This window comes from Anopheles bellator, chromosome 2 (assembly GCF_943735745.2).
Source record: "Anopheles bellator chromosome 2, idAnoBellAS_SP24_06.2, whole genome shotgun sequence".
NCBI classification, from domain to species: Eukaryota; Metazoa; Arthropoda; class Insecta; order Diptera; family Culicidae; genus Anopheles; species Anopheles bellator.
Window position 1 is genome coordinate 5,966,690 of NC_071286.1, and position 22,915 is coordinate 5,989,604.

Consider the following 22,915-nt stretch of genomic DNA (forward strand, 5'->3'; position numbering starts at 1 on the left):
GGTTCAACGAATCGGACGGGGCGTTGTTCCCGCCGCCGCTGCTGCTGCTGCTCTGCCGATGGTGAATAAGAAATGCCCGGTTAGTGGGTTAGCCAGACAGGGCAGGCCCCGTCGGAGGTGTTGGCACTGAAAGAATTTAAAATGAAAATCAAACATTAATTGCAACCGAAAGGTAAATGATTTCCAGGTGGCTGCCGGGCTGCCGACAGCACTTTTCACCACCGACACAGGACTGCCCGGACAGGAACCCGGGGGGCCGAAAGCTTTCAATGAATAATCAGAGGGCGCGGGCGAATGGACGTGCAATTTGTGAGACAACCCGCAACTGCACCGACTCCGCTGACGTGAAGTGTTTCCGCTTGTGCCGGACGTGTTTGCCCAAAAGTGTGATTTCTTGCTCCGCCCAGCCAGCTGGACACTCCCGTTTTTGGGGGGCCGCCGCTTCCGAGAGTGCACTTATGTGTCGAACAATGCACGCGCCTGGGCACGCTCCTTGCACCGGGTAGCCGGGCCGGGATGAAAATTTAATTAAACGAAAATGAAATAATGACCAGCGAACGGTGGCGTTTGACGAGGCGAACTCGATCCTCGGGATGACGCTCGGGATGTGTTTTTGGGCGGAAATGGTCCGTTTTACAACTTAATGGGAGCACAAACCTGGGGGGGCGGTGGCGGCAACCGTTTGAGAGTTTTGATTAAGTTCTGCAGTTCCGGCAGTTAGCAGATGTATTTAATGGAGATAGCAAGCAAGGCGAGAGCGGCCGGCGAGCGATTCGCTGGCATGCTAATGGTTTTCATATTTTTGTGTCCGGAAAAGAAAAGTACCCAACGAATGTTCCGAGCGGGGAAAGTTTTCATGTACACGACCTAGAATGTCTGGCTAGAACGCTGGCCAACCTTTGCTTTCCGTTGGCGCTTTGTCGGCGGATGGCTCAGGGCATTCGATGTTGGAGCGCCCGTGATGGATGTAGGAAAACATCTGACCGTGCTCCGAGTTTGTTGGATCGACTTGGTCACTAGCATGCTGTTTCTGGTCCGAGTCCAGAAAAGGTCATCCTTTTCCGGATCCGCACATCAATGTCCCCTGAATGATATCCCATGTACAGGAAAAACTGTGAGGTGAGCTTATTAAAACTCGTCCAAATGGGTGTTGGGCTTTGGTCAACCTCTTCCCATCTGAGGTTTTGTTTGTTTATTCGCACGAAACATTAATAACATATCTTTCTTCTGTCACGTAGCATCGTTTGTCAAAGTGTTGAAGAATATGCAAAACCCAAATCAATTACAGAATACCAGAATTGTGGAAGATGCTGACGATAGCTCTTCATTGCATCCACGCCAAGAGCCAAGGGCCAAATATTCACCGTTCGTGGCATATACATTCATGGAAACGTAGTGGACGTCTACCTAACCGAACTGGAACCAACAACTAGAGCTGGCAATGGCAAACCCTGTTACAATAAGTCGCATGTAATGTAAATGAACACACCTTTCGTTCGCTCCCCCAAAAATCGCTCAACCAAAAAGCGTTCAACATGTCTGTCGGTTGGTTAAAAATCCTACGTGGAACCATCATCATGGCCGTCGCCACTTTGTTCGGCAGACCCCATTGCCCCATTGCGGAGGAATCCCCATTTCAGCTCTCCTTATTTTCTAGGAGAACCCAAAACTGGGGCTCGATTCAAGGAATGCATCACACGACAAGCAGCAGCTTTGCAGCAGGTCTGAGAGATGGGCGAATGTTTTCGCTACCGATGGTCAGTGCGCGTTGTTCAAATACACCTTCCCCGTAATTACGGACGATGGTAAACGTAGCGAACTTAACGAACGTTGTGGAACCAGCAGCATTGTGTACAGGATTTTGTGTCTGCATCGTCAGTTTCTAAGAAACCGATGGCAAGACTCCATTCTGAAATGACCAATGGAGAGGTGCCTTCTTTTCTGTTTGTTTCAACGCTCCAATTATAGCTCCACGGCACTTCGGCTGACCAGCTGCAGGAAGTAAATATTACATTCTCCAATTAGAAGCCTTATCCCTGGGCTTTGCGGTGAGCAAAAGCAGGGTTTTAAACGGATCACCGCCCTGCTAAAGAACTGTTTGCTGTTGGCTTCTAAACAACACTCTAAACAGATCGGAACTCTTCCCTGTTTCCCTGTTTTGATACGCTCAAGATGTCAGCTATCTGAAAACAAACTGTCCAATGTGCTGGTCACCGTGAAGATTTGCTTTCTGCAGCGAACACGGGCACCAACTTTTGGCGACCGGCGTCCGGGGGTCGTGTATGTTCGTCCTATTTTAACGGATCCAAACAAACAACCGATTCGTGGACTATCAATATCAATTCCCGGCTTCCGGCCAAGTGCGTTTGTTCCGTGTCGCCCATATTTTATCCATTTCCGAGAATCTTTGTTGATGCTCTCGAAATGGGTCGAAATGGGTCGGTCCTCAAAGAGCTTCACTTTCAGCGTCGCTTGGGAGTTTTGACTGAAGATGAAAAAAAAAACATCTTACTGGGCGATTCTGTTTTTATGGCGACTTTATTACTTATTAAGTGATGATTGGAAACCAGCACGCTTTCGAAGGCCCATTTTAGTGTTCCTTTCCCATAAACGCCATCGGCAGGTACCCTTTGCTGCTCCTTAAAGCGAACTGCTCCGATCGTTGGTTTGGGATAAACCAAGAAAACCCAATTCCGACTCCGACTCCAAAATGGGCATTTGAATATCCGCCCGTTTTAAGTTGATGGGCTTGAGAGTGGTCGTGAACCGCACGATAGCCATCCGCCCTCCATTGTTAACCTCCACGGGAAGTGGCGATCCAAGTTCCGCGTCCGGGAATCGTTTAGAATCGACCACTCTCTCTCTCTCTCTCTCTCTCGTGCGCTCGGGGCCCACTTGGGTGAAATGGGGTCAATAAAGCCAGTGATTTAAATTTTCCTTCGTCCGCATTGGGCCGACGCGCGTCCCTTCTTGGCCGGCGCCATTTCCTTCGGACGCCAAGGATGCTGGCTCCGGTTCCGGAAGTCGTAAAAAACAATAATGGATGGCCAGCTATCGCGCGGTGCGAAATCGGTGTTAAAGTGTCGAATCGGTTCGAAGGCCACTTCGGATGGGGAACCATCGCTTCCGCGAGGACGTACTGCTCCCATCCTGCTTCCGTTTCTGCTTGCGATGCAAATCCATTACTGGGGCCCCTCCTGCTTGGCGCGCACTAAGTGCGTCACTTTGTCCCGACTGTCTCCGGCCGCGGCACCAGTCCCGGCCTGGTCAGTGGAAAATAATTTCCCAATCAGTATTCGCTTCGGTACGCGCGAAGCGAAACCAATTATGCCGCTGCGCGCCTCTTCCTGGCCCCGGGCTTTAGGTTCATTTGAATTCTTTTATGCTTGACACGACATGGCGCCCCGTCGCCGATACACGCCGATACAGCCGCAGTGGTCCGAAAACACTTCACTCCAACCCACCATTACCGACTGGCGGGTTAGTCCCATCGATGCCAATGGACACCGTTGCGAAATCTGCTTTTCATCGTGCGGCTCATCGAGCGTTATCGTGTTATGAGCCGTGCGGGCCGGTCGAACGTGAACCGGGCTAATAAATCCGCCGATTGAGGCCAACATCGCAGGGCTCCGCGATTCCGGTCGGGGCACAATCAGTCGTTTAATTGATTTGCAGCCGTTCGCCCGCTCGGTACGCAAATTGAATCTGAACCCGGCAGGGAGAGCCCGGCTGAGTTTAAATGAGTCCCCACTAGTCCCGTGATTCACGCGCTCCCAATCTAACCTTTCAATCGCTGGACCGATGCACCATCATAAACCACCGGACCCGAGCCGGTCCATTAGGTTGCTGCCTTTTTTTTTGCGATGGGCCTCCCGTCGATGGTTCCGGTCAGCGATTGTTGCCCGGAGAATCGTGGGCCGATGGTTCATAGAGTTGCAATTTATGATATGTTGCAGTTCCGTGAGTGATGGACCAACAACTAATGACCAACGGCGTAGATCCTGCCCACCCGATCCCGTGACGCGGCCATACGCGTGCGCGTGAGAAACGTTTATTTTCGTGATGATAAATTTAAATCTGTATTGAATCATTTATCACTCACGCATCATCCATTATGAATCTATCGATGGCTAATTGAATATTCAATATCGTGCGTCTCGCATAATGCGGGCGTAATTTATGAACCGCGGTCCGGATTCAGAGATTGCGCCGCCAGCGGATGGGCTGTAAAAATGATTTAGCGTTCCCCAAACTTGCAGACGAATAATCCGCAACAGACTTCTTCTAATACAGCCAAAGCATGAATTTGAAGGCAATGTGTTGGGTCTGCAAATTAATTCGCGCGGTTTTTATTCGACATTTGTAACTTAATTACAACAACAAAACGTTAACAGTTCCTATCCGACATTTTTGAGGTAGGTTTTGAGCGATTTTGCGATGTATGGTCGATCGTTGTTATTTTGAAAAATCTTTTATCAAATTCTCGTTATTTTATGGTCGAAGCTTTTCTTCAAACGCATTACTTGTTGTTGATGAGATTGTCCTTCAATAATTTCATTGGGTTTTAGAAGCTCAAACCTTGCCTATCCCACCATATGCACCAGCATAACCGTTGCAATGTTCTGAATATTTCCCTTTGGTTGCGATCGACTTGGTTCACCAAGCTGTTTCCAGTCCTTTTTGGGTCTAGGATTGTTGTAATAACTCCCCATTTCATCACCAGTGACGATTTGGTACAAGAACCTCTTTCTTTTCAGCCGCGCAAGCAGAAATTCGCAAATGGGTTTCCTTATTTCAAAGTCTCTTTCTTTCAATTCACGGGGAATCGAATAAGACATTTTTCTAAGACATTGCCACGGCACTCAGGCGGTGGGAAACTATCGTGTGGTCAACACCTAGTATTTCTGCAAGTTCTTTTTGCATTTGACATGCATTCCGATTGAGCAATGCTATGAACGCTTTATAATCAACCTTTTCTTATTGTTCAGGTCGCTCTTGGTCTTGCAAGCCAAAATCACCACTTTTTAACCGTGAAAACCACGTTCGACACGTTCTTTCAGTAAAAGCAAGTTCACCATAAACATCCATAAAAATATGATGACTTTCGGTAACAGTTTTCGTCATTTTAAAGTAATCCCCGCAAAAACACTCTACCAGGAACGAAACAAAAAAACCTATACTGTACTATACTTTACATATTTCAAAAAAGAAAATATTTGTTATATTTAGTGAGTAACGCTATCTGCACGAATTAATTTGCAGGACAGATGTATGGACCGTTCGCCGTGGTGTTTAGATTGTTAAAGGTGATTTAGAAATCGGGATAAACCTGCCTGTGACATGGTCGCATGTCAATTTATCTGATCCCGATGAATGCTTAGCCGCATCCAAGGCTTTTCCATTTGCATATTACGTGTACGCAGGATTGCTATCGTAACATTAGCCTTTCATCTTGATTTGAGCCTATTATCGGCAACGCAACATAGTTTACGACAGTCCCTGCGACAGTCCCTCTGGAACACTCCACAATCTCACGAGCACGGACGGCTAGAACTTTTGCGTAACTTCATGATTCCACTTCACTGTGAAGCTATCGGCGGCCATGTTGTGGACCCGCCACCGTACACATTTTCGTCACATTTAATCTTGGCTCACGGACCATTAACGCGCGAGAAGGTATACCGAGGCCGAGGCTGTCACTTATTTGCTCAGCCGTAATCGGCGGCTCCGGCTCCGGTTTTCGCGAATTAAAGTCACCGTAATCCCACCGGTTGATTTCGGTTCACTTTGCCTCCTCTGGGTGCCTCGGCCACGATCACTCACTTGGCGGGTCCACAGATAACAGGCCCTGGTTCAGTCACTCCGAAGTAACGACCGTCGGACGGTTGCATTTCGCCAACGCCCAGCGTGGCATCTACATGCTGACTGAGGTGAAGCCGCCGCCAAAGATGAGACACTCCCGGAAGCAAGCGGACCGATGGGGGGTTAAATCGAAATGTAAATATTTACCCAAAAGCGATCTCGCGATGATCGAATCTTGCGGCATCCGCCTTCTACCGCGTGTGCCCCGGCGATGATCACTCGAGGGAGTCGACGAGTCCGCAAACACACCGGGAGGGGGGAGAACAACCACAATAAAAAATCCTGGCACACACGGAGCCAAATTAGCACAACACTTGTATGTGTTTGTGGTGTGCCGTTCAAATAACACCCGCCGCCCTGACGCCTTCGAGTTGGCTCACCCGAAACCGTGGGTCTAGGGTCTACACACTAATGGGGTGGCGACCATTATGCAGTTAGCGAATCCATCGAACCCGGGACATGCGGTCCCGTTAACTAGGACTCAAATGCACCTTTAATTCTGCGAACGGGCACCGTCATACTGAACGGCGATTCGGGCGTTTCTTTTTTCACAACCCACAGCCCCTAGCTTAACCGCTTCCAATCACTCATCCGCGTTCGTCTCTGCGCATATCTTCCGAGGCCGGGCTCCCGATCCCCGCGCCCTCGATGCGGGTATCTGGCCGATAAGATACTGGTTTATCAATTGGTAACACTTGCATGAAATCACCGCCGGTGACGCGACATGTGTTTGGATTGCATTTGGAGTTGGCGGCTCCATAATGCCACCGGGTTCTCGGGGGGGCCGCCGGGTTGCTGGTGTGCTGAAAAGTGTCCCGGCCGCCAGGTAGGAAGTAGTTGAGCTCCACGCATTGATTAAATTCTTCACCGATGAATTCTGTGGCCGCACCTGACCGTTATATCGGTCGCACCTGACCCGACACGTGGCTACCTCCAAGGTGCCGGGTTCAGCTGCGCAAACCAATAGTCAAACAGTGGTGCTGTTGACTTTGCTTAATCATTTATGCACACACGGGACGAGTGGCGATTGTGGCGCTGGGCTACATTGTCCTGTGGAGTGTTTTGACACGTTTCTGCGATCCCCTTTGGAGCGTCCAGCATTCGCTACGTATTAAGGGTCTCCGATGTCAAGGGTCTACCAGCAAGGGCTGTGCTTGTGTCAGAATGTTTGCCGAAGCCGAAGGCGTTAATTTGTCTAAATTCTTGCGATCGTCCCGCCAAAAAATGGATGTAAACTGTTTGCCCCACTTGGCTATTCGGTAAATTCTTCAAACTGTCTTGTCTGCAGTTGGTGCGAAACAAACGTTTACATAACGCGGAGTGTCAGCTTGGCGTGGCCCCAGCTATAGCCATCCGACGGATATCCCATTACACACCGCTGATGATTAATCTGCCATAAGTTATTGCTATTGTTTATTGGCCCCTCCGAAAAGGATTATCGCCCATTTGCCCATTTATCGCCCATTAATTGCTGGCCCTGTCCGAATCGACAGGTCCCGGATCGTGCGGCAGCAGCCATAACTATCAGCTGGGAAGCGACGTAGGCGAGCAGCTGAAGTTCACAGCGAGCACGACGACGACGACGACGAAGCAGGCCGTGCAGCAGAATCACCACACGAAGCAGTCACTGCAACCGCAACAGCAACAATCAGCAGCAGCAGCAGCAGCAGCAGCGAGTTTATCAGGAAGCAACCATAATTATCCCGCTGCCAGCGTCAGTTACCATCGTAGCCCGGAGGGTAACTCGTTGGCCGCGAGCACTGCCACAGTTCAGTATCCGCCGCCGCAGCAGCAGCAGCCTCAGCAGTTTCCACAGCCTCCCCCGGGCAGCGTGAACCTGAACGTGACCGTCAACGTAGTGGCACGCTCCGTGACAGCCGGCACCATGACGACGACCACGGCAACCACGACCAGCACGACGACCCTGGCACCGCCGCGACCGATGCAGAAGGTAAGGGCGGCTTCCGCGACCGAGAGAGGAAGGACCCCCAGTGGTTCACAGGTTTCCTTTTTGTTTCCATGCTCCCAAAGGTAATCCCGACGGTGGTGTACCTGATGTCCCGGATCGCTGTACATATGGAGATCGAGGGCACCGCGCAGTGCCCGGCGCAGGTGATGCTTGCCGCCGCCCTTGGCTGTGAAGAACTAGGTATAACGAACAAATTGCTGGCCCAGAGCGTGTTCGGCCTGTGGATGACCAGCCCGCTGCTGGAGGTGCAGCTGAAGCCCCACCACCGGCCGTATGCGGTGCGGGTCGCCTGGTCCAAGCTGCTCGACAAGCACAGCCACGGCAACGAGCTGGAGAAGCTGTCCGACGAACCGATGACCACGCTCCGGCGGAACGTGTTCTTCTCGCGAAAGGACGAGGAGAAGATCAAGTGAGTACCCCGTTAATTCGCTGTGGTAGTTCCGGTGCCATTCCCTCGGATTAACCCATCCCAGCGCCCACCAGTTGATGGCCAGCCTAGAGAAGTAGGCACTGGACCGGAATCGCATACGCAACAGCGCGTTCTTGGAAGTGATATCCAAACTCGTCGGGAATCAACTGCGAGTGTTCATAATGTTCGTGGAACTGGAACGAAGTTAACGTTACGTCAATTTTTGCCATTCCAGGGATCCTCGGATACTGGAGCTGCTGTACGAGGAAGCCCGGCACAACGTGCTCCTTGGCCGATACGTGATGGAACCGTCGCAATCGATCATGCTCGGTGGCATCCAGGCCCGGATAGAGCTCGGACCGTACAACTCGCACACGCACACAACCAGCTACTTCCGGTAGGTATTCTTCGGCCGTCAGCACCCGAACCGGTGCGATAATCGATGATTCCCTGTCCTTCATGGCACCCGCAGAGAGAACCAGTTCCGCTTTCTGCCGGCGCACGTCGCGAAAAGTTCCAGCTGGTCCTGGCTCCCCATCAGCCAGCGATCGTCGGCTGAGGTGCGGCTGTTGGAGCAGTTTAAGCGCGTGCCGACGACGGCCACCACCAAGAAGCTGATGCGGAAGTACCTCGAGTTCTGCTGGGGTCTTCCGTTTTACGGGTACGGACTGTGGTTGGTGGCGGAATCGGGCGGAACTATCCTAATGCCTCTGGTGTGTGCTCCTAATTCACAGGGCGGCCTACTTTCACGGGCAAGTCGAGCAACCGGTACGTGGTCTTATGAGTCTGATGCAGCAGAAGGACCTGCCCGTCCTGATAGCGGTCAACGAGCGGGGGATCTTCGTGATCGACCAGATCGAATGCGTAAGTGATGCTGAGCACCTTCGCGGTCGGGGCTACACCCTATCACAAGCCTGTCCTTTGGCCCCCTCCACCAGACGCTGCTGCTCGGGCTGAAGTACGAGGAGTTCTCGTGGGAGTACGCGAAACCGAGCAACGTCAACGATCCGGAGTGTCTGCCGTGCATCTTCCTGCAGTTCGGTGCGGTCGAGAACGGGATCGCGGCCACGAAGCTGATGCAGATCTTCTCGCGCCAGGCCGCCATGGTGGACGCCTTAATTACGCATTTTATCGAGCAGGACAAGCGGCGCAAGGAGCAGGGTGGCGCCGACGTGGACCAGGCCGGCGGCCTTGCGGACAATACCTACGTAGGTGAGTGCACGCTGTATCAGATTCGTGGAAGTGGCCGAGTGGTTCTGGGTTTTACCGGAAGGCCCAGTGCGTAACGGGCACGGGCAATCGAGATAATGTTAGTCGGAATTAGTCCTAGCCAAGGCGCCGCGGCTCGTGTAGCGTACAGTTCCGGGAAGGCGCCAACCATGACGAGGACGACCGGTCGTAGCGCCCTCAGCCATTCCACGGAATACACGGGCCGGGTTCCATTAGTGAAGTAACTCGGCTAACGCTCCGCTAGTGGCTGATTAGTCCACCACTGCCTGATTCCTTTGGCAATTACAAGTTTTTGTGCATAGAACTCGCTGGAGACCAGAGATTGGCAAGCGTCGGGACAAAAAAAAGGATCAATAGAGTTGCTTGTAATTGATCGATCATTACACTGCTGCTAATGGCATCGTTGCCTGTCTGCTCTTTCGTTTCAGAACCAAACCCCATCAAGAACAACGGGATCGGCGTGCTGAGCAACAAGTTTGCCCGCCTCACGTTGGCCACCTTCGACGACGAGGGCCGCTGCATTGGCCAGACCGGCTCGTTATCGATAAGCTATTAACATTTAATTCTCATTTAAGTTTTGCACCGCGGAACCGGAACCGGCAAACGGAGGGGGCATGCGTGCGGCGACGATGTCCTGCCACTGGCAGGAAGTTGTTGCTTCGAACCGAGCGTACAGACGAGGACGGGACAGTAGGGTAGTACCTGGCCGCAAAAAACCCGGTACACGTGCAATGATTGAATGCCTCTCCGGCGGCACAGGAAGAAGGACACGAAAAGGGGGGGCAGATAAACACCCGAGAGATGGGCCGTGGGGACGATGGGGTTGCGACAGTGCGGGGCGTCCGGGGCGAGCCTTGGACGAGTAATTGCAGTTCCGATGGTGTACTTTCCGTTTTTTGGAGCCTCCATCTCCATCACGATCGTTGTACATTGTCTAGCACCATTCCCTTATTCTCTAGATACCCGCAGCAACCCGACGAACGACGGGGCCGACACGGGCGCGGCAGCCCGGGCTGCCTCCACCGTCTGGCCGTCGCCCTTAACTAACGCTCGTGGGGCGCGAACGAAGAACGTGTGGAAAAACGAATTTACTTGTAAATAGCGCACAACCGTGCAAGGGTGCATGAAGCGATGGCACACCGGTGCACGGTACGATAGGAAAAAAGAACTCAAACACAGACACACACACAAACAAGGACATACACACGACATCCGTGATGGGGGTGGTTCGCGTTCCCATCCGAGCGCCTAGATAATAATCCGAAACGAAACGAATAATCGAAAGCATAGCAAAAACCGTTTAAAAAATTGAACAACAAAAAGGATGCAGAAGGAAGGAAACTATAATACGAGGCCAGAAGAGGGTGCCCAGAGGGTGGCAGGATCAGTAGATTAGACGGATCAGCGGTCAGTAGTGGTTCACAAACGGATTCGAACCGATAGTCGGTTAGCACGGTGTCTGTTAGTCTCCGAGAACGAGTCCCTACTCCGTGGAAATCAATGCTGCCGATCAATGGGTGGCATCAACGCGAAGGACGACCGTTGGAGTTGGACAGTTTAGAGAGAGAGAGAGAGAGAGATAAAGAGAGAGAGGAATAATTTTGTAACTCTATCATTTACCTAAACGCCCTTTGCCCTACAACATCTCCCCAGGAAGTATATATATATACACATACATACATTACATATACAGTGCAGTATATATATATATACATCTACTCTATATATTTAGATATTTTGTACCATGCAGATGAGGCACCAACACAGAGGCAGAACCGAGAGTCCAAGTTTCCCTTCTCTTCTCAACGGAAAACAGCGCGGAAATGTGCGGAAAACAGAGCAAGAAAAGTGGAAAACGGAATAAAATGCCAAACACACTCCCACACACACACAAAATGAAGAAAAGAAAAGGTGAGAAAAACCGAAGAAGAAATCAATCATGCATGTTGACGTGCGCAAAAGGACAAGCAAACTCTGTAGACAAGTAAGCCAGGTGAAGAGAGAGAGAGAGAGAGAGCGAAAGGTGTGGATGTGTGAGTGCGAGGAACGAATCGGTTAGTAAAATAGCATTATACACTACTAGTCAAAATGCATAAAAAGAATATTACAAGAAAAGGTAAAGAAAACACACACATGACGCAACACATGCAAAACACGTACACTAGTAATCGATATCAATAACGTAAGAAAGCAGCAGCGAAAGGGGAGGCGAGCTTTGACCAGGGGGACGAGTACAGAGGAGCGTGTAAAAACAACAACAATCGTTTATTAAGTAAGCAAAACCAACCGTGGGCTAGAGTCAACCACGAAACAAGCACTCAGACACCCTCAGAGCACACGACGAATGGTGTTTCTGTAGCATAGCGACGGGACGGAGACAGCTCACCACACTGTCAACACCAGGAGCAGGCCAGGCAGGAGTGGACGAACCAAGGGAAACGAGGACAACGATAGGAAGCTAGAGGACTCGCTCAGCTCAGCTTGTGGGCGAGACAGTGGTACGCGCATCGGTCGACCGGTTTGATTATCACGAGGGACTATCGGGACCGGAGCGGATCGGAGTCACGGTGGATAAGGATACGGTGTTGGGGCGATAGAGAGGGCGCCCAGTGCGCCCGTGCAGACATGTATGAAAAAATTACACTACTTTTGAATAAAAAAATGCATCGAACGATACGACAAAAACTAACACACTGCTGCGCAGGACTTTACACTTTCGTATGCGCGTGAAAGAAAATCAAGGACGACGTCCAAGAACAGTAGCAACACCTGAAAACGTGGGAAAAATGCAGGATGTCGTATTGTAAAATCGTCGAGTGACTGGAAGAGATTTAGTAGAAGCAAAATGTAACAAAAACGTATTCGAATGGCCTTTTCTCGGCAACACTTTGAGCTTTTCCGAAAGGATAGGAAGTGGATTTTGTGCGTCGATTCATCACTATGGATGAGACTTGGGTCTATGGTTTTTCGGCTCCGAAACAAGTTCGTCTCCAGAACTCATCCAAAAGGGTGTTAGCATCAGTTTTTTGGGACTTGGGACTGGTAAAACTAGAAATTTCGGTAAAATTTTCGAACGCTGGTTATCTGTAACGTTGTCCGATGACGGATGATCTTTTTGACGCGACTTAGACAAGATATCTCATACTGGGCAGGGTTTTGTTTGCCTGTTTATTGAAAAGGGACACTAGAATTTCGGTGCTGCAAGGGCCTGAATTGCCTTCCTAAAACACACACATGTAAATCATCAGCAACACTCCAAAGCTTGATAAAAGTTCAGCGGCCCATTTACTGGTCCCCAGCGTCACTCCGGTCGCAGAACGGTTCGCCGTCGACGAAGAACGGCCGGAGGCGTTCATCCTCGCGCAGCGTCCGCCGCAGATGGTCCGCCTTGCGCCGGTACTCGTCCTGTATGTTCTCCAGGCGCATCTGCAGGATGTGCTTGTCGCGCTCGAGCTTTTCGCCCTCGGCGATGAACTTTTCGTACTCGGTGTCCTCGAAGTGCTGCTGGAACTTGGATAGGAAGCGGCGCAGCGACTGCTCCTCGGTGATCAGATCGTCGCACCGGTTGCGCAGCTCTTCCTCCAGCTTCCGGTAGAAGCGCCGCAGGTCGGCCGTACAGTCGTGGAACAGCTGCATCACCTGGGCCCGGGTCGGGGGCCGCTTCTTGGTGTCGGAACCGAGCCGCAGCAGGTACGGGGCCAGGAAGTCGGCCTGCTGCTGCTTGAGCTGCTCCTCGCGGGCTTTAATCGCCTCGTACTTGGCCAGTCGCAGCTGGCGCGCTTCCTCGTTGCGCAGCGGGTCGAACAGGCTGCTGGTTAGCTTCGGTGAGTCGGTCTGCTTCCGGCGCTCGCTGAGCAGCGTGTCGATCTCGACCACTCGGCGGCAGAAGGCACGCGCCGAACGCTCCTCGGCCCTCAGCTGAGCTTTCAGAAGCAAGAACAGATCCAGCTGCGTCGGCTGCGGGTCCCACGGGTTGGACTGCGGTGCGGTGATCGGTGATGGTTAGAAAGTGGCCATTCAGTTGCCGTGGCGGAAGTACTTACGATGTAGCCCGTGGTGCAGTTGGGATCGTACGGCACTTCCTCACCCATTTCGGATTTCGGTGGCTTGACGAACTCGCGGGTCGAGGCGGTGATGCAGTCTTCGCCGTAGTGAAACTGCAGCCGGATTTTGTTATCCTCGATGACGCAGTTCCGGATGGCAATGTCCTCCACCGGGACCTTGGCCGGGTTTTGATGGAACTTCTCCGTAATGTGCTGGAATTATTTAAGGATAATAGCGTTTTTTTTTCAAATAAATCTTAAACCTATTACCGCCACAAGGGATGGTGTAGCGAAGACACCGAAATGTTGAAATATTTCAAAACTTTCAGTAAGTGTGTCTCGGATAAAGAACGCCGTCGCCATCTGGTGGTCGGTGCGCAATCTTCCTCACTGGTGAGAAACTTCGCTATCGCAAGGATCCAAAAAAGGACTCCAACATCAGAGGTCCCTAGTTGGACTTTAAGGACACTTCAGGACCTTTCGGTGACTATCTTTCTACAGATTTCTAGATGAAGTTTCACCTTTAATAATTCGATTACTCGTTGTTTCGAGTGCTTACCGTCAGTTTGCTCGGTTCCTTGGTCACGGGGTCCTTCGGGATGTTGCGGAACTCTCGGTAGTAGAGCCTGAGGCACAAAAAAGATAGAATGTCTTATTGTAAACCCACTAAAAACATGAATCCCCCCATACGTACAGATCATCCCGCTTGTCGTAGTGCTCCTTGATGGAGGAAGTGTGATAGACGAGCGTCTTGAGGGCATCGAAACGGTACTGGTGGTAGAACTTGAGTTCGTACTCACTCGCTCCGACCCCATCGCTGCCCGGTGGACCGCCTTTCCGATGGAGCAGCGATCGCAGACAGTCCGAGCGGCCCTTCTCGAACCGTTCCTCCGTCGCGTTGGCCCGATAGTCGATGCGCACCAACGTCAGCAGATCGTCCCTGTTGGCGTACCACTCCCAGCGCGTGATCGGGCTGCCCTCGTAGTCCAGCCGCTCGTACATCGTCAGCCGACGGACCAGCCCGATGAGGTTCCGGTACGGTGCGAACCGCTCGTAGATCGCCTTCTTGAAGTAGATCACCTTCGCGCCGTCCGGGAAGCGGCGCTCGTAGTCAGTCCACGACACGTCGAGAGGACGCACCCAGGACGCGGGCATGTCCAGGTGCTTCTCGCGCTCGATCTCCTCCTCCGTGGCCAGCGGGTCCTGGTCCTCGGGCACGGTGCAGTCCTCGCGCAGCTCGTACGGCTCGCCCGGCAGAAAGTGTTCCCAGTCGGCGCCGACCGCAAAGTCCCAGCGCAGCTGGCCCAACCCTTCGCCCGGGGGCTGCTTGTTGACGTAGTAGTTGTGCTGGTTCCAGACACTCTCGATGGCCAGATAGTCCGGGGAGGACACCTCGTGCCGGAAGCCGGTGGCCGGCTCGATGAAGAACGCGCTCGGGGGCTGCAGGGCGGGTTCGCCGGTGTTCGGGTCGGTGGCCAGCTCGCGGTAGCCGGGTTTGTAGCACCACGGGGCGTTGTGCAGGATCGCAACCCACGCGTGCACCCGGTGGCCGCGTTTCGGGTCATCCACCGGTTGCTCCTGGCGCTCGAGCTCCTCCCGTTCCGAGGCCTCGCGGGATGCCTCTTCGGCCCGCACCTTGGCCACCTTTTCGTCCTCGATGTTCAGGAGGTACTGGCTGCGCAGATCGGGTGGCTGGCGCAGTTGGTACTTGTTGGCCGGTGCCGGCGCGTCCTCGTCGCCACTGTCCTGGAACGCGAAGTAAAAAATTAGTAGCCCTCAACATCGCCATCATTATTTACAACTTTAAGTTCAAGCATGGGAGTTTACTTGGTAGGTAAGACCTCTAACAACGACTAGTAGAACATGGCCAACGAGTGCGAATGTGAGGCCAAAGATGAAAGCTGGATAGGTCAAAAGCAGAACTCACTACATTAGGACAAATACTTCAAATGACGACCTGCTCGAAGGTCGAAAAATGTAATTTCTTAACCGGTCAAGTATTTTCGTATATAAAAAGGGGATTTTGATGGAAAGGCTTTATTTGAACCATTGACGGATATGGATGGACACACAATTTAAAACGACTTCGTATAATTCAGTCTTAACGATCAAAAATTGTTACGACCGAAGTAACTCCGAGAACGATTGTCCAGGTTTTGAAAACCCCTTATTCTGGAATTAATTGATATGTATAGTTAAAAATAACGCAATAAAGACGCAGGAATAACAAAATGAAATCAGAATGTACTCATTGGATGCTCAGGTTGAAAGTTCGGCATGGTCAGGTTCCGTTCTGACGATTCGAAACGTTGTAAGATCGATTAATATAGCTCAATCGATGGGTTCTTTGCACATAAAAGCATAACTACCAATTTCTAATTCAAATGTAACTTAAATGTATTGTAGCCTACGATCGGCAGCTCGGCATTGAAAGCTGTTCAAAACAGTAACAGCAATTCCTGGAGACTCAGATCAGACTCAGATATTGCACAAAGGCTCTCATAGGGGGCTCTCAAAGGGTTCATCTTCGAGGAAGACACTGTTCTTATCGTGTCAACGGGTTGGTGATAAAATTACTGGTGAATGGTGAAGATTAATTTTCGGCAGCTTTCTGGTCGAAAATTCTTTTTAATGCAAATCAAATTGAGTTCCAAAGGGTTCAGTAGTTTAGTTCTAAAGCTCCTCACATAGTTGCCATCAACTTCATTCAATCGAAAAGAGTTTACATTCCTCCAAGATTTTATTTCTCAAACATTTTTACACTTTTCAACGTCTCGAAACGTCACCCAGCATGAGAGAATGATGATATTTTTCTACAACCATATTAAAAAAAAATAACATTACAAAGTGGAGGCCCTGAAAAGCCTTTCTGTCGTGGTGCCTTGGTTGGAACAAAAGCCCCAGCGGGTCTCGATCAGGGTTCATTGGCCCCGCGTTACCAGCTCTGGTCATTAACCGGCCTCCCCGAGCACCTTTTACGGTCCCCTTTGCTACGGGAGCTCCCCGCAAGACAAAAAAAAACGCAGACCACGCAGGACTCGCCGCAGGAGTCCTTTTGTCCTTTCGGCCGGCCACACGGTTTGCCGATTTCGCGGTTTTTTTTTCCACTTCGCTTTTTAATTCGGTCACTCATCCTGCAGCGGCCGGCCAGGTGTTGCGCATATGTTGCTAATGTGGCCGCAATGCTTGCTTGTGTTTTTTTGCCGCTTCCTCGGTTTCTGCGGATCGCGACCACCGCGTGAAAGTGAGAGAGGGCGGGAGAGAGCGGAGACGGGGAGAGACCCCCCCACAAAACACAAACTAACCGATGGCACACCGTCGCGTCTTGGCCGCGGTTGATGGATAAATGCCACTTTTGCGCAGTAAGTCGCTGCGGGACGAGGAAGGGCGGTGTGCCGCCGGGCGCTGGGAGGACAGGTCAAATTTCCATCTTCAATTAGGAGACGAACCCCTGGCGTTCAGGGGTCCTCGGCGTGGTTGCAGTCGCAATGGGTAGCAACTGCCGCGAAACCTCACCAAGCGGCCGGATGTCGCATTGCGCGAAATTTTGGAAGGAAAACGGGGCGCGCCAAAAAAAAAAGAGCTGCATCCTTCCACGGTGCGGTCGGTGGCAGGAAGTGGTGGCCGATGGTGAAGAAGAAGCCCACAAAATGGGGACGCATCGCTGCGATTTTTGCCGTGTATTTTTTCCCCTGAGCCGATTTCATTTACACGCCAAACCCCGAACATCCGGCGGCGGTGGCGGTGGCGGTGGCGGTTCGGTGGTTCAGGAGCGCGGACAATGTAGCGGCGGTAGCAGCTGGTAATATGATGCAGGCCGCACTGCACTTTCCGTGTCCCCGCGCGCGAACGCAGCGGAAAGGATGTGGAAATTTAAGACGGGCCCGAGGAGCGCGGCCGGTGCTCGCTTTTGTGTCCGTCCGTCGTCGGATCATCCGTCGGCGAGAAAAGGGTTTGGGGAGGAGCAGGAATTGCCGGCAGGATATCGGCATCACTTCGCGGGAAGCGGGGAACAAAAAGTAGGACCGGGACGTCGGATCGAAAAATGATCGAGCGATGTGGATCAAGATTCAATGACGCGAACGGAACGTGTTGCAAAAAGCTAATAAATTGTGGCGCTAATGATTGTAATCAGCGTGAATTTAGGCTACAGTTTGGATACATAATAATAGGGCCACCAGGGGCAGGATGTAAAATGTAATAAGACCATTTGCAGACAACTGCAAATAAAGTGGAATTGATTGTTTAAATTTATTTAATGGATTAGTTATTCAATCTGAGTGGTTGGTTTCCGTTTGTGGCAATAACTTTATTGTTGACAAAATAAAATTATTTGCTCGGCAAGTGGAAAAAAGAACTGGAGAGTTGAACGAAGAATATGAAACGAATAATGAGTGACGTAAAATAACAGTCTGAATTTAAAGAAACTCAAACTCAATCAATGTAATGTCAAAATATGAAAACGAAATTCAAAATTGCACTCTTCTTTGAAGTCTCAACTATATCTTTCATAACTTTCATTCATGAGAAACATTGATAAATAGATAAACATTTGACACAAGAACTAAATATATCAAAACCTAAGTTAATTCGATCTTTAGAGAGTAGAAGTAAAAGAATGGGTTTACTATGGGCTAGTGTCGACTTACCTCGTCTTCCTGGGGCACGAAAGGACACGCAACCCGCTGCTGGTCGTTGTTGACCACTTCCCGTGTCGCGTAACCGGAAACGACGCAAGCGGCGAACCCGTTCCCGATCAGAAAGCTGCACAGCAGCGTGGCCAACTCGAAGCTGTTCGCACGGCGACACTGCAGCACCGCATCCGGCGACACCAGGGCCGTGGGCTGCAACGGAACGGAACAAACAACGGCCAGTGAGTTTTCCAATGGAATCGGGGCAGCAAAAGTTACACGAAACAATCGGCCGATAGCCGATATCCGTTTTCCCTCCCTTTTTCGGAATTTACTCGTTCGCGTACGGGATCCAATTTTTGGTGGACCGAAGGAAAAACTGGAAAAAGGGAAAACAAACGACCACCCCCCGCCCGGTGCGAAGGTGCGTTCCGATTTGACTCGTTGCGTTTGCGAATTCGATTTCGTTGGAGCAATTTTCCTTTTTTTGGGCCCAAAACCGGCAGGCTGACCGTCTCGAGAAAATGGCCCCACACACCGTGGCAGGGATCCATTAAGGGCGTGAGGGACACGGGCGGGGATTGCTGATGAGAAGCTTGCCCGAGCGGGGCAACGGGTTTTTTTTCGATGCCCGTCAATTTGCCCGCACTCACCCGCCGATCCGCCGATGCTCGCCGCTAGCGGCCTCATGTGGCTGCCCTTGGACTTGGCTATGCTGCCACATACACTTGACATCAATCGTGCGAGACGGGTCCCGGGGTCCAGCGGCCTCCCTAGGGGTGGACGGCGTTCACGGGGCGAGAAAGCCAATTCCGTGGGGCATCTTATCACACCGAAAGAAAGCATTCGGGAAAGCCATCGAATCGAAAAGACCGCAGGACCAAGATAGGCCACCGGCACCAGCAGCAGCAGCATAATGCACGGTGGCACGGCGTGACGAACGATCCGCACCGCACCGAGCCGGAATCGAGATGATGAACGGATGTGCCGGCTAGAGGTGAAGGTGCAGCGTGGAAAAAAAGGGAAAACAAAACACTGAAAGGTCTCACTGCCCCGAACGGATTACTCCGGATTGATATTCCGCCGGAGATTTGTTGGCTGGCGGAGGACCACCATCGCCGCCGCCGCCGCCGTCGTCGTGTGATGAGATTGAATCCCGCAGCATAGTGCAAAGGAAAAAAACCGGAGCGAAAAATATCACAATTCATAAGGTGTCGGTGGCTGAGCGAACTGAAGGTGGATCACTTTCGGAACAGCCGAAATTCGAACCTTACATACTTTTGATACCTTAGCCTTATTGAAAAACTACCTTTCCGATGTGGAATATCTCTCTAATTTTATGTATTTATTTATTTTATCAAGTATTTATGTCTAATGAAGATCCAAGTAAAAAAAACAATTTCCAGAACGGTTCCAAGAGTTCCTGAATTCGGGCACCTTTATGGTGCAAACATTTGGTGTACTAAAAATCGTATTATCAACTACAACTATTTAACAGTTTCTTGTTTGATTTTTTAAAACAGCTCCCCTACGACACAAAGGAGTTCCACCGCAAAACGGGGCCCTCTCGTGAAAATAATGGAACACACGGCGAAAACCACGGCGGTCCTTCCCGATGGCGATAGCGTGTGGGCCATTTCGGGCCGCTCCCCCCACCCTCCTTGACGCACAAGTATGACGAAATCAGAATCCTGAACACGCCGGCGAAAGGATAAGAGCCTGGGACTGGGACGCAACCGTCGTCGTCGTCGCCGTCATCGCCGACGGTTCCAATCCACCAACGAGCGATTGGTGCGAATTACCGAATCGAATCCCTCTGTCCGCTCCCGGGTCGCGCCTCGGGTTGGGGCTTGGGGTACCATTTTTCCAGATTTCGGCCGACGTTCCGGAGGCCAAGGTGCCGGCCAAGGTGGTTCTTAGATAAATTGAAAGACGCATACACGCGCCGGCTGCGTACGGAACCCGAAAGAAGGGGCCCATTGAGACATTGGCAGGGCGAGTGATTGGATGATTGGTGTTTGCGAAAATGAGACTGGAGCTGGCTGGCGAAAGAAAAGGGGAAAAGTACGGCCCAAAATATCCCAAAAACTATTGCAAAACTACGAGCGAAGGGCCCCGAAGACGAACTGTCGCAACGCGGAACGGGAACGGGGAGCGGAGCATAGAAAGCATAAAGAGAAAAAAAAGGACGAGGGAATCACGAAACGACATCACTCAAGAGAACATACGGCCCGAGGGTGCGAGAGCCTAACGGAATGAAAGATTGCGTCGGCCACCCCGTCGATCCTGCGGAGCACTCGCAACACTAACGGGTCCCGAGAGCCGCTGACTTATGGCCGTTGCCGTTCGATCCATCAACCGAGCGACCGCTCGGATCCCCCGCTTCTCGGAGGGAAATCGAAAATGAAACACTACCGAAGGTAATTGCAATCGCACGGTCCCGTGCGTCGAATGTCTCCGGGACGGCAAGGATTCGCAAGGCTGCAGGGCAACAGAACACTCGCCTGCCCCAAGGGGGCTGCTACACATGGCGGACCGGAAGGAAACCACAATCCGAGGGCGGGAGAAAGCGGCCCACTAGCCAGCCGAATCGATGTGGAGCTTTTATCGAGCTGTATGGCTTAAAGTTCTACACCCAACAGTTTTTGACTAAACACAAATGATTGAACAAAAAATGCTTCAAGCAAATCCTGCTCGAAGAAGAATTGGAAAGCGCAACGTGAATTGCGAATAGAATCACTTATCTGAAGCGGACACACAAGAATTACATAACTGCACGTAAGGTAACACAAGATAAGAATATGTTTTTGTATATTAAACTGTTCCAAAGGTGAGAGTCTTTAGTCCAAACCCTGTCAGTGCGAGACATCAAATAAATTATTATTTACGGAATTAAAAGTTTATTGCAAAAGAAGAAAAAATAATAAACCAGTTCCTGATTTCCTTCTGGCACAATAGTGTTATATTTTCTTTTAGTTGTTTTGTAAAACGATTCTTGCTTTTTTGGCTTGTCCATAGATCACCTGGCTACGATGCACCGATTCGCGAGTTGCCAAGCGAACGATGCCAGTTCGAACCCTGACTAGTCCATCAACTTGAGTGCAAACCTTTAAATTGATGCTTAATACGGCTCAGTCCGTTCATAAATGATGTCATACCATTGTCAATTATCTTCATTTTTTATTAGGAATATTAAATAGAACGTCTCTTCTTGATCCAAAAAAGTTCGACAAATTGAGCTGACATCTTTGTAAATTCAAATGTTTTTAATTCCTACTTAATTGAGGCCATCCCTAGCCAAGCCACAAAGATTGCCCCACGAAGGTGCACCGCCGAAAGCTTAAATCAATACCCGAGTGCTTCCTGAGCCTTGCCGTGTTGCGGAAAGGAACGGGCGCAGCCCTAAAGGAGACGTGAACCCGGGGTGACCAACACAAAACAGAACCAAACATTGCGGATGGTCAGTAACCTGCCGGAATGTCGAAAAGCCCGCCGGTCCCGGAAGCCTTCCGGGAGGACGCGGACGTCGAGAAACAATCGTAAACAAAACTACGGACGCAAGAGAAGGAGAATTAAATCTTAAGCCAGCCGGGCGATGGCGAAAAGACCGCACGAGAATGCCCGGGTGCCCGTGTGTTTTGTTGTTTCACTTGCTCCCGTTTTATTTTCGGGCCACTTCACCGTGCCGGAGTGGGGGAAAAATTTAAATTCCATCTTCCCACGCCCCGCCGGGGTCGGGGCCAGGGCCACGGCCCGGAGCAGGATCAAGCAAGGATCCCCGGCTCGTTCGTTCCCATCGTTTGCGGTGCATCGCTTTTTCTGTGCCAAGGCCGTGACCGCCGGGTCGGTGCATCACTTTCTCCGATGAGGACCGTTCCTGGCTGTGCGTCTGTGTGGGTACGTGCCGAGCGACTCCAACACAACAGAAGTTTAATTTTATTTTTATTTTGTTTTTCACGCCCACGGAAGAGTGAGCGAGAGAGAGCGAGCGGGAGCGCGCGCGGGGCACCGGAAACTCCTATTTACTTCGGGAGCCGGGAAGGACACACACAACCGCAACTGCGCCGGGGATGCGGCAGTAGTGGTACCGTCGTCCACCCACGGCCCATCCAGCAAATGGCAAAAACTCGACTCGGAAAGCGGAAAAAGAGAAAGAAAAGTGGCCAAACAAGTTCGAAGATAAGGAGCTTTCGTTTTTATTTCATTTTCCACCGGCTTTTCCGTTCCGTTCGCACTCCGTCTCACTCCGTCGCTCTCCGTCTCGCTCGCTGTCGGTGGGGTGGTTTGTTTTTCCTGGGTTTTCTTTTTGTCGACAAAACCGGCTTCGAAGCAACAAGTGACAAATCGTTGGCGGCATTTGCGTTCCAGCAGCGCTCATGGACCGGAGCATCCTTTCCGATCGGTTCGGAACACGAACACGCTGTCTGTGTCTGTGGGTTGAAGCAACTAGACTTCAGTGGGTTCTTTCGTTCAAAGCTCGGAAATGAACAGACGAACGTTAATCGTCACAAACCCTCCAGTTCCAGTTTGTTTGCCGGGTCGTAAGCGACACGCAAAGCCCAGCAATAACATGGCGATCAGTGTTGTGGGTTTTATCACTCGAAAGGACCAAAAAAAAAACCAGGCAGGGGGTCCCTATTAAATCCCAACCCGGCCCCAAGTCGTTGGCACTCACTTGCCACATAATTGTTATGAACATCGTTCGCTAAACGCGACGGCGAAATAAAAAAACCGAGGGATTTTGCTCACCTCGCGATAATCCTCCCGACCC

At 51.2% G+C, this 22,915-nt stretch overlaps 2 protein-coding genes across 2 annotated transcripts in view; one reads left to right on the forward strand and one right to left on the reverse strand.

Annotated features, from left to right (window-relative positions):
- Positions 1–72: 72 nt before the first annotated feature.
- LOC131212221 (FERM domain-containing protein 8) lies at positions 73–10,078 on the forward strand. Its single transcript, XM_058206002.1, has 8 exons — positions 73–79; positions 7,356–7,813; positions 7,894–8,240; positions 8,476–8,637; positions 8,713–8,901; positions 8,975–9,104; positions 9,179–9,452; positions 9,899–10,078. Exons 1-8 carry the CDS (start codon positions 73–75, stop codon positions 10,024–10,026), a joined length of 1,695 nt encoding a protein of 564 aa, XP_058061985.1. The 3' UTR covers positions 10,027–10,078.
- Positions 10,079–12,755: 2,677 nt separating this feature from the next.
- The window catches only part of LOC131212227 (coiled-coil domain-containing protein lobo), a 147,590-nt gene continuing 137,430 nt past the window's right edge, over positions 12,756–22,915 (reverse strand). The window contains exons 2-6 of the mRNA XM_058206009.1: positions 18,163–18,357; positions 14,208–15,259; positions 14,073–14,139; positions 13,514–13,726; positions 12,756–13,448 (exon numbers count right to left, since the gene is read on the reverse strand). Of these exons, the coding sequence (XP_058061992.1) occupies positions 12,756–13,448; positions 13,514–13,726; positions 14,073–14,139; positions 14,208–15,259; positions 18,163–18,357 (2,220 nt within the window). The remainder of the gene's footprint in view (positions 13,449–13,513; positions 13,727–14,072; positions 14,140–14,207; positions 15,260–18,162; positions 18,358–22,915) is intronic.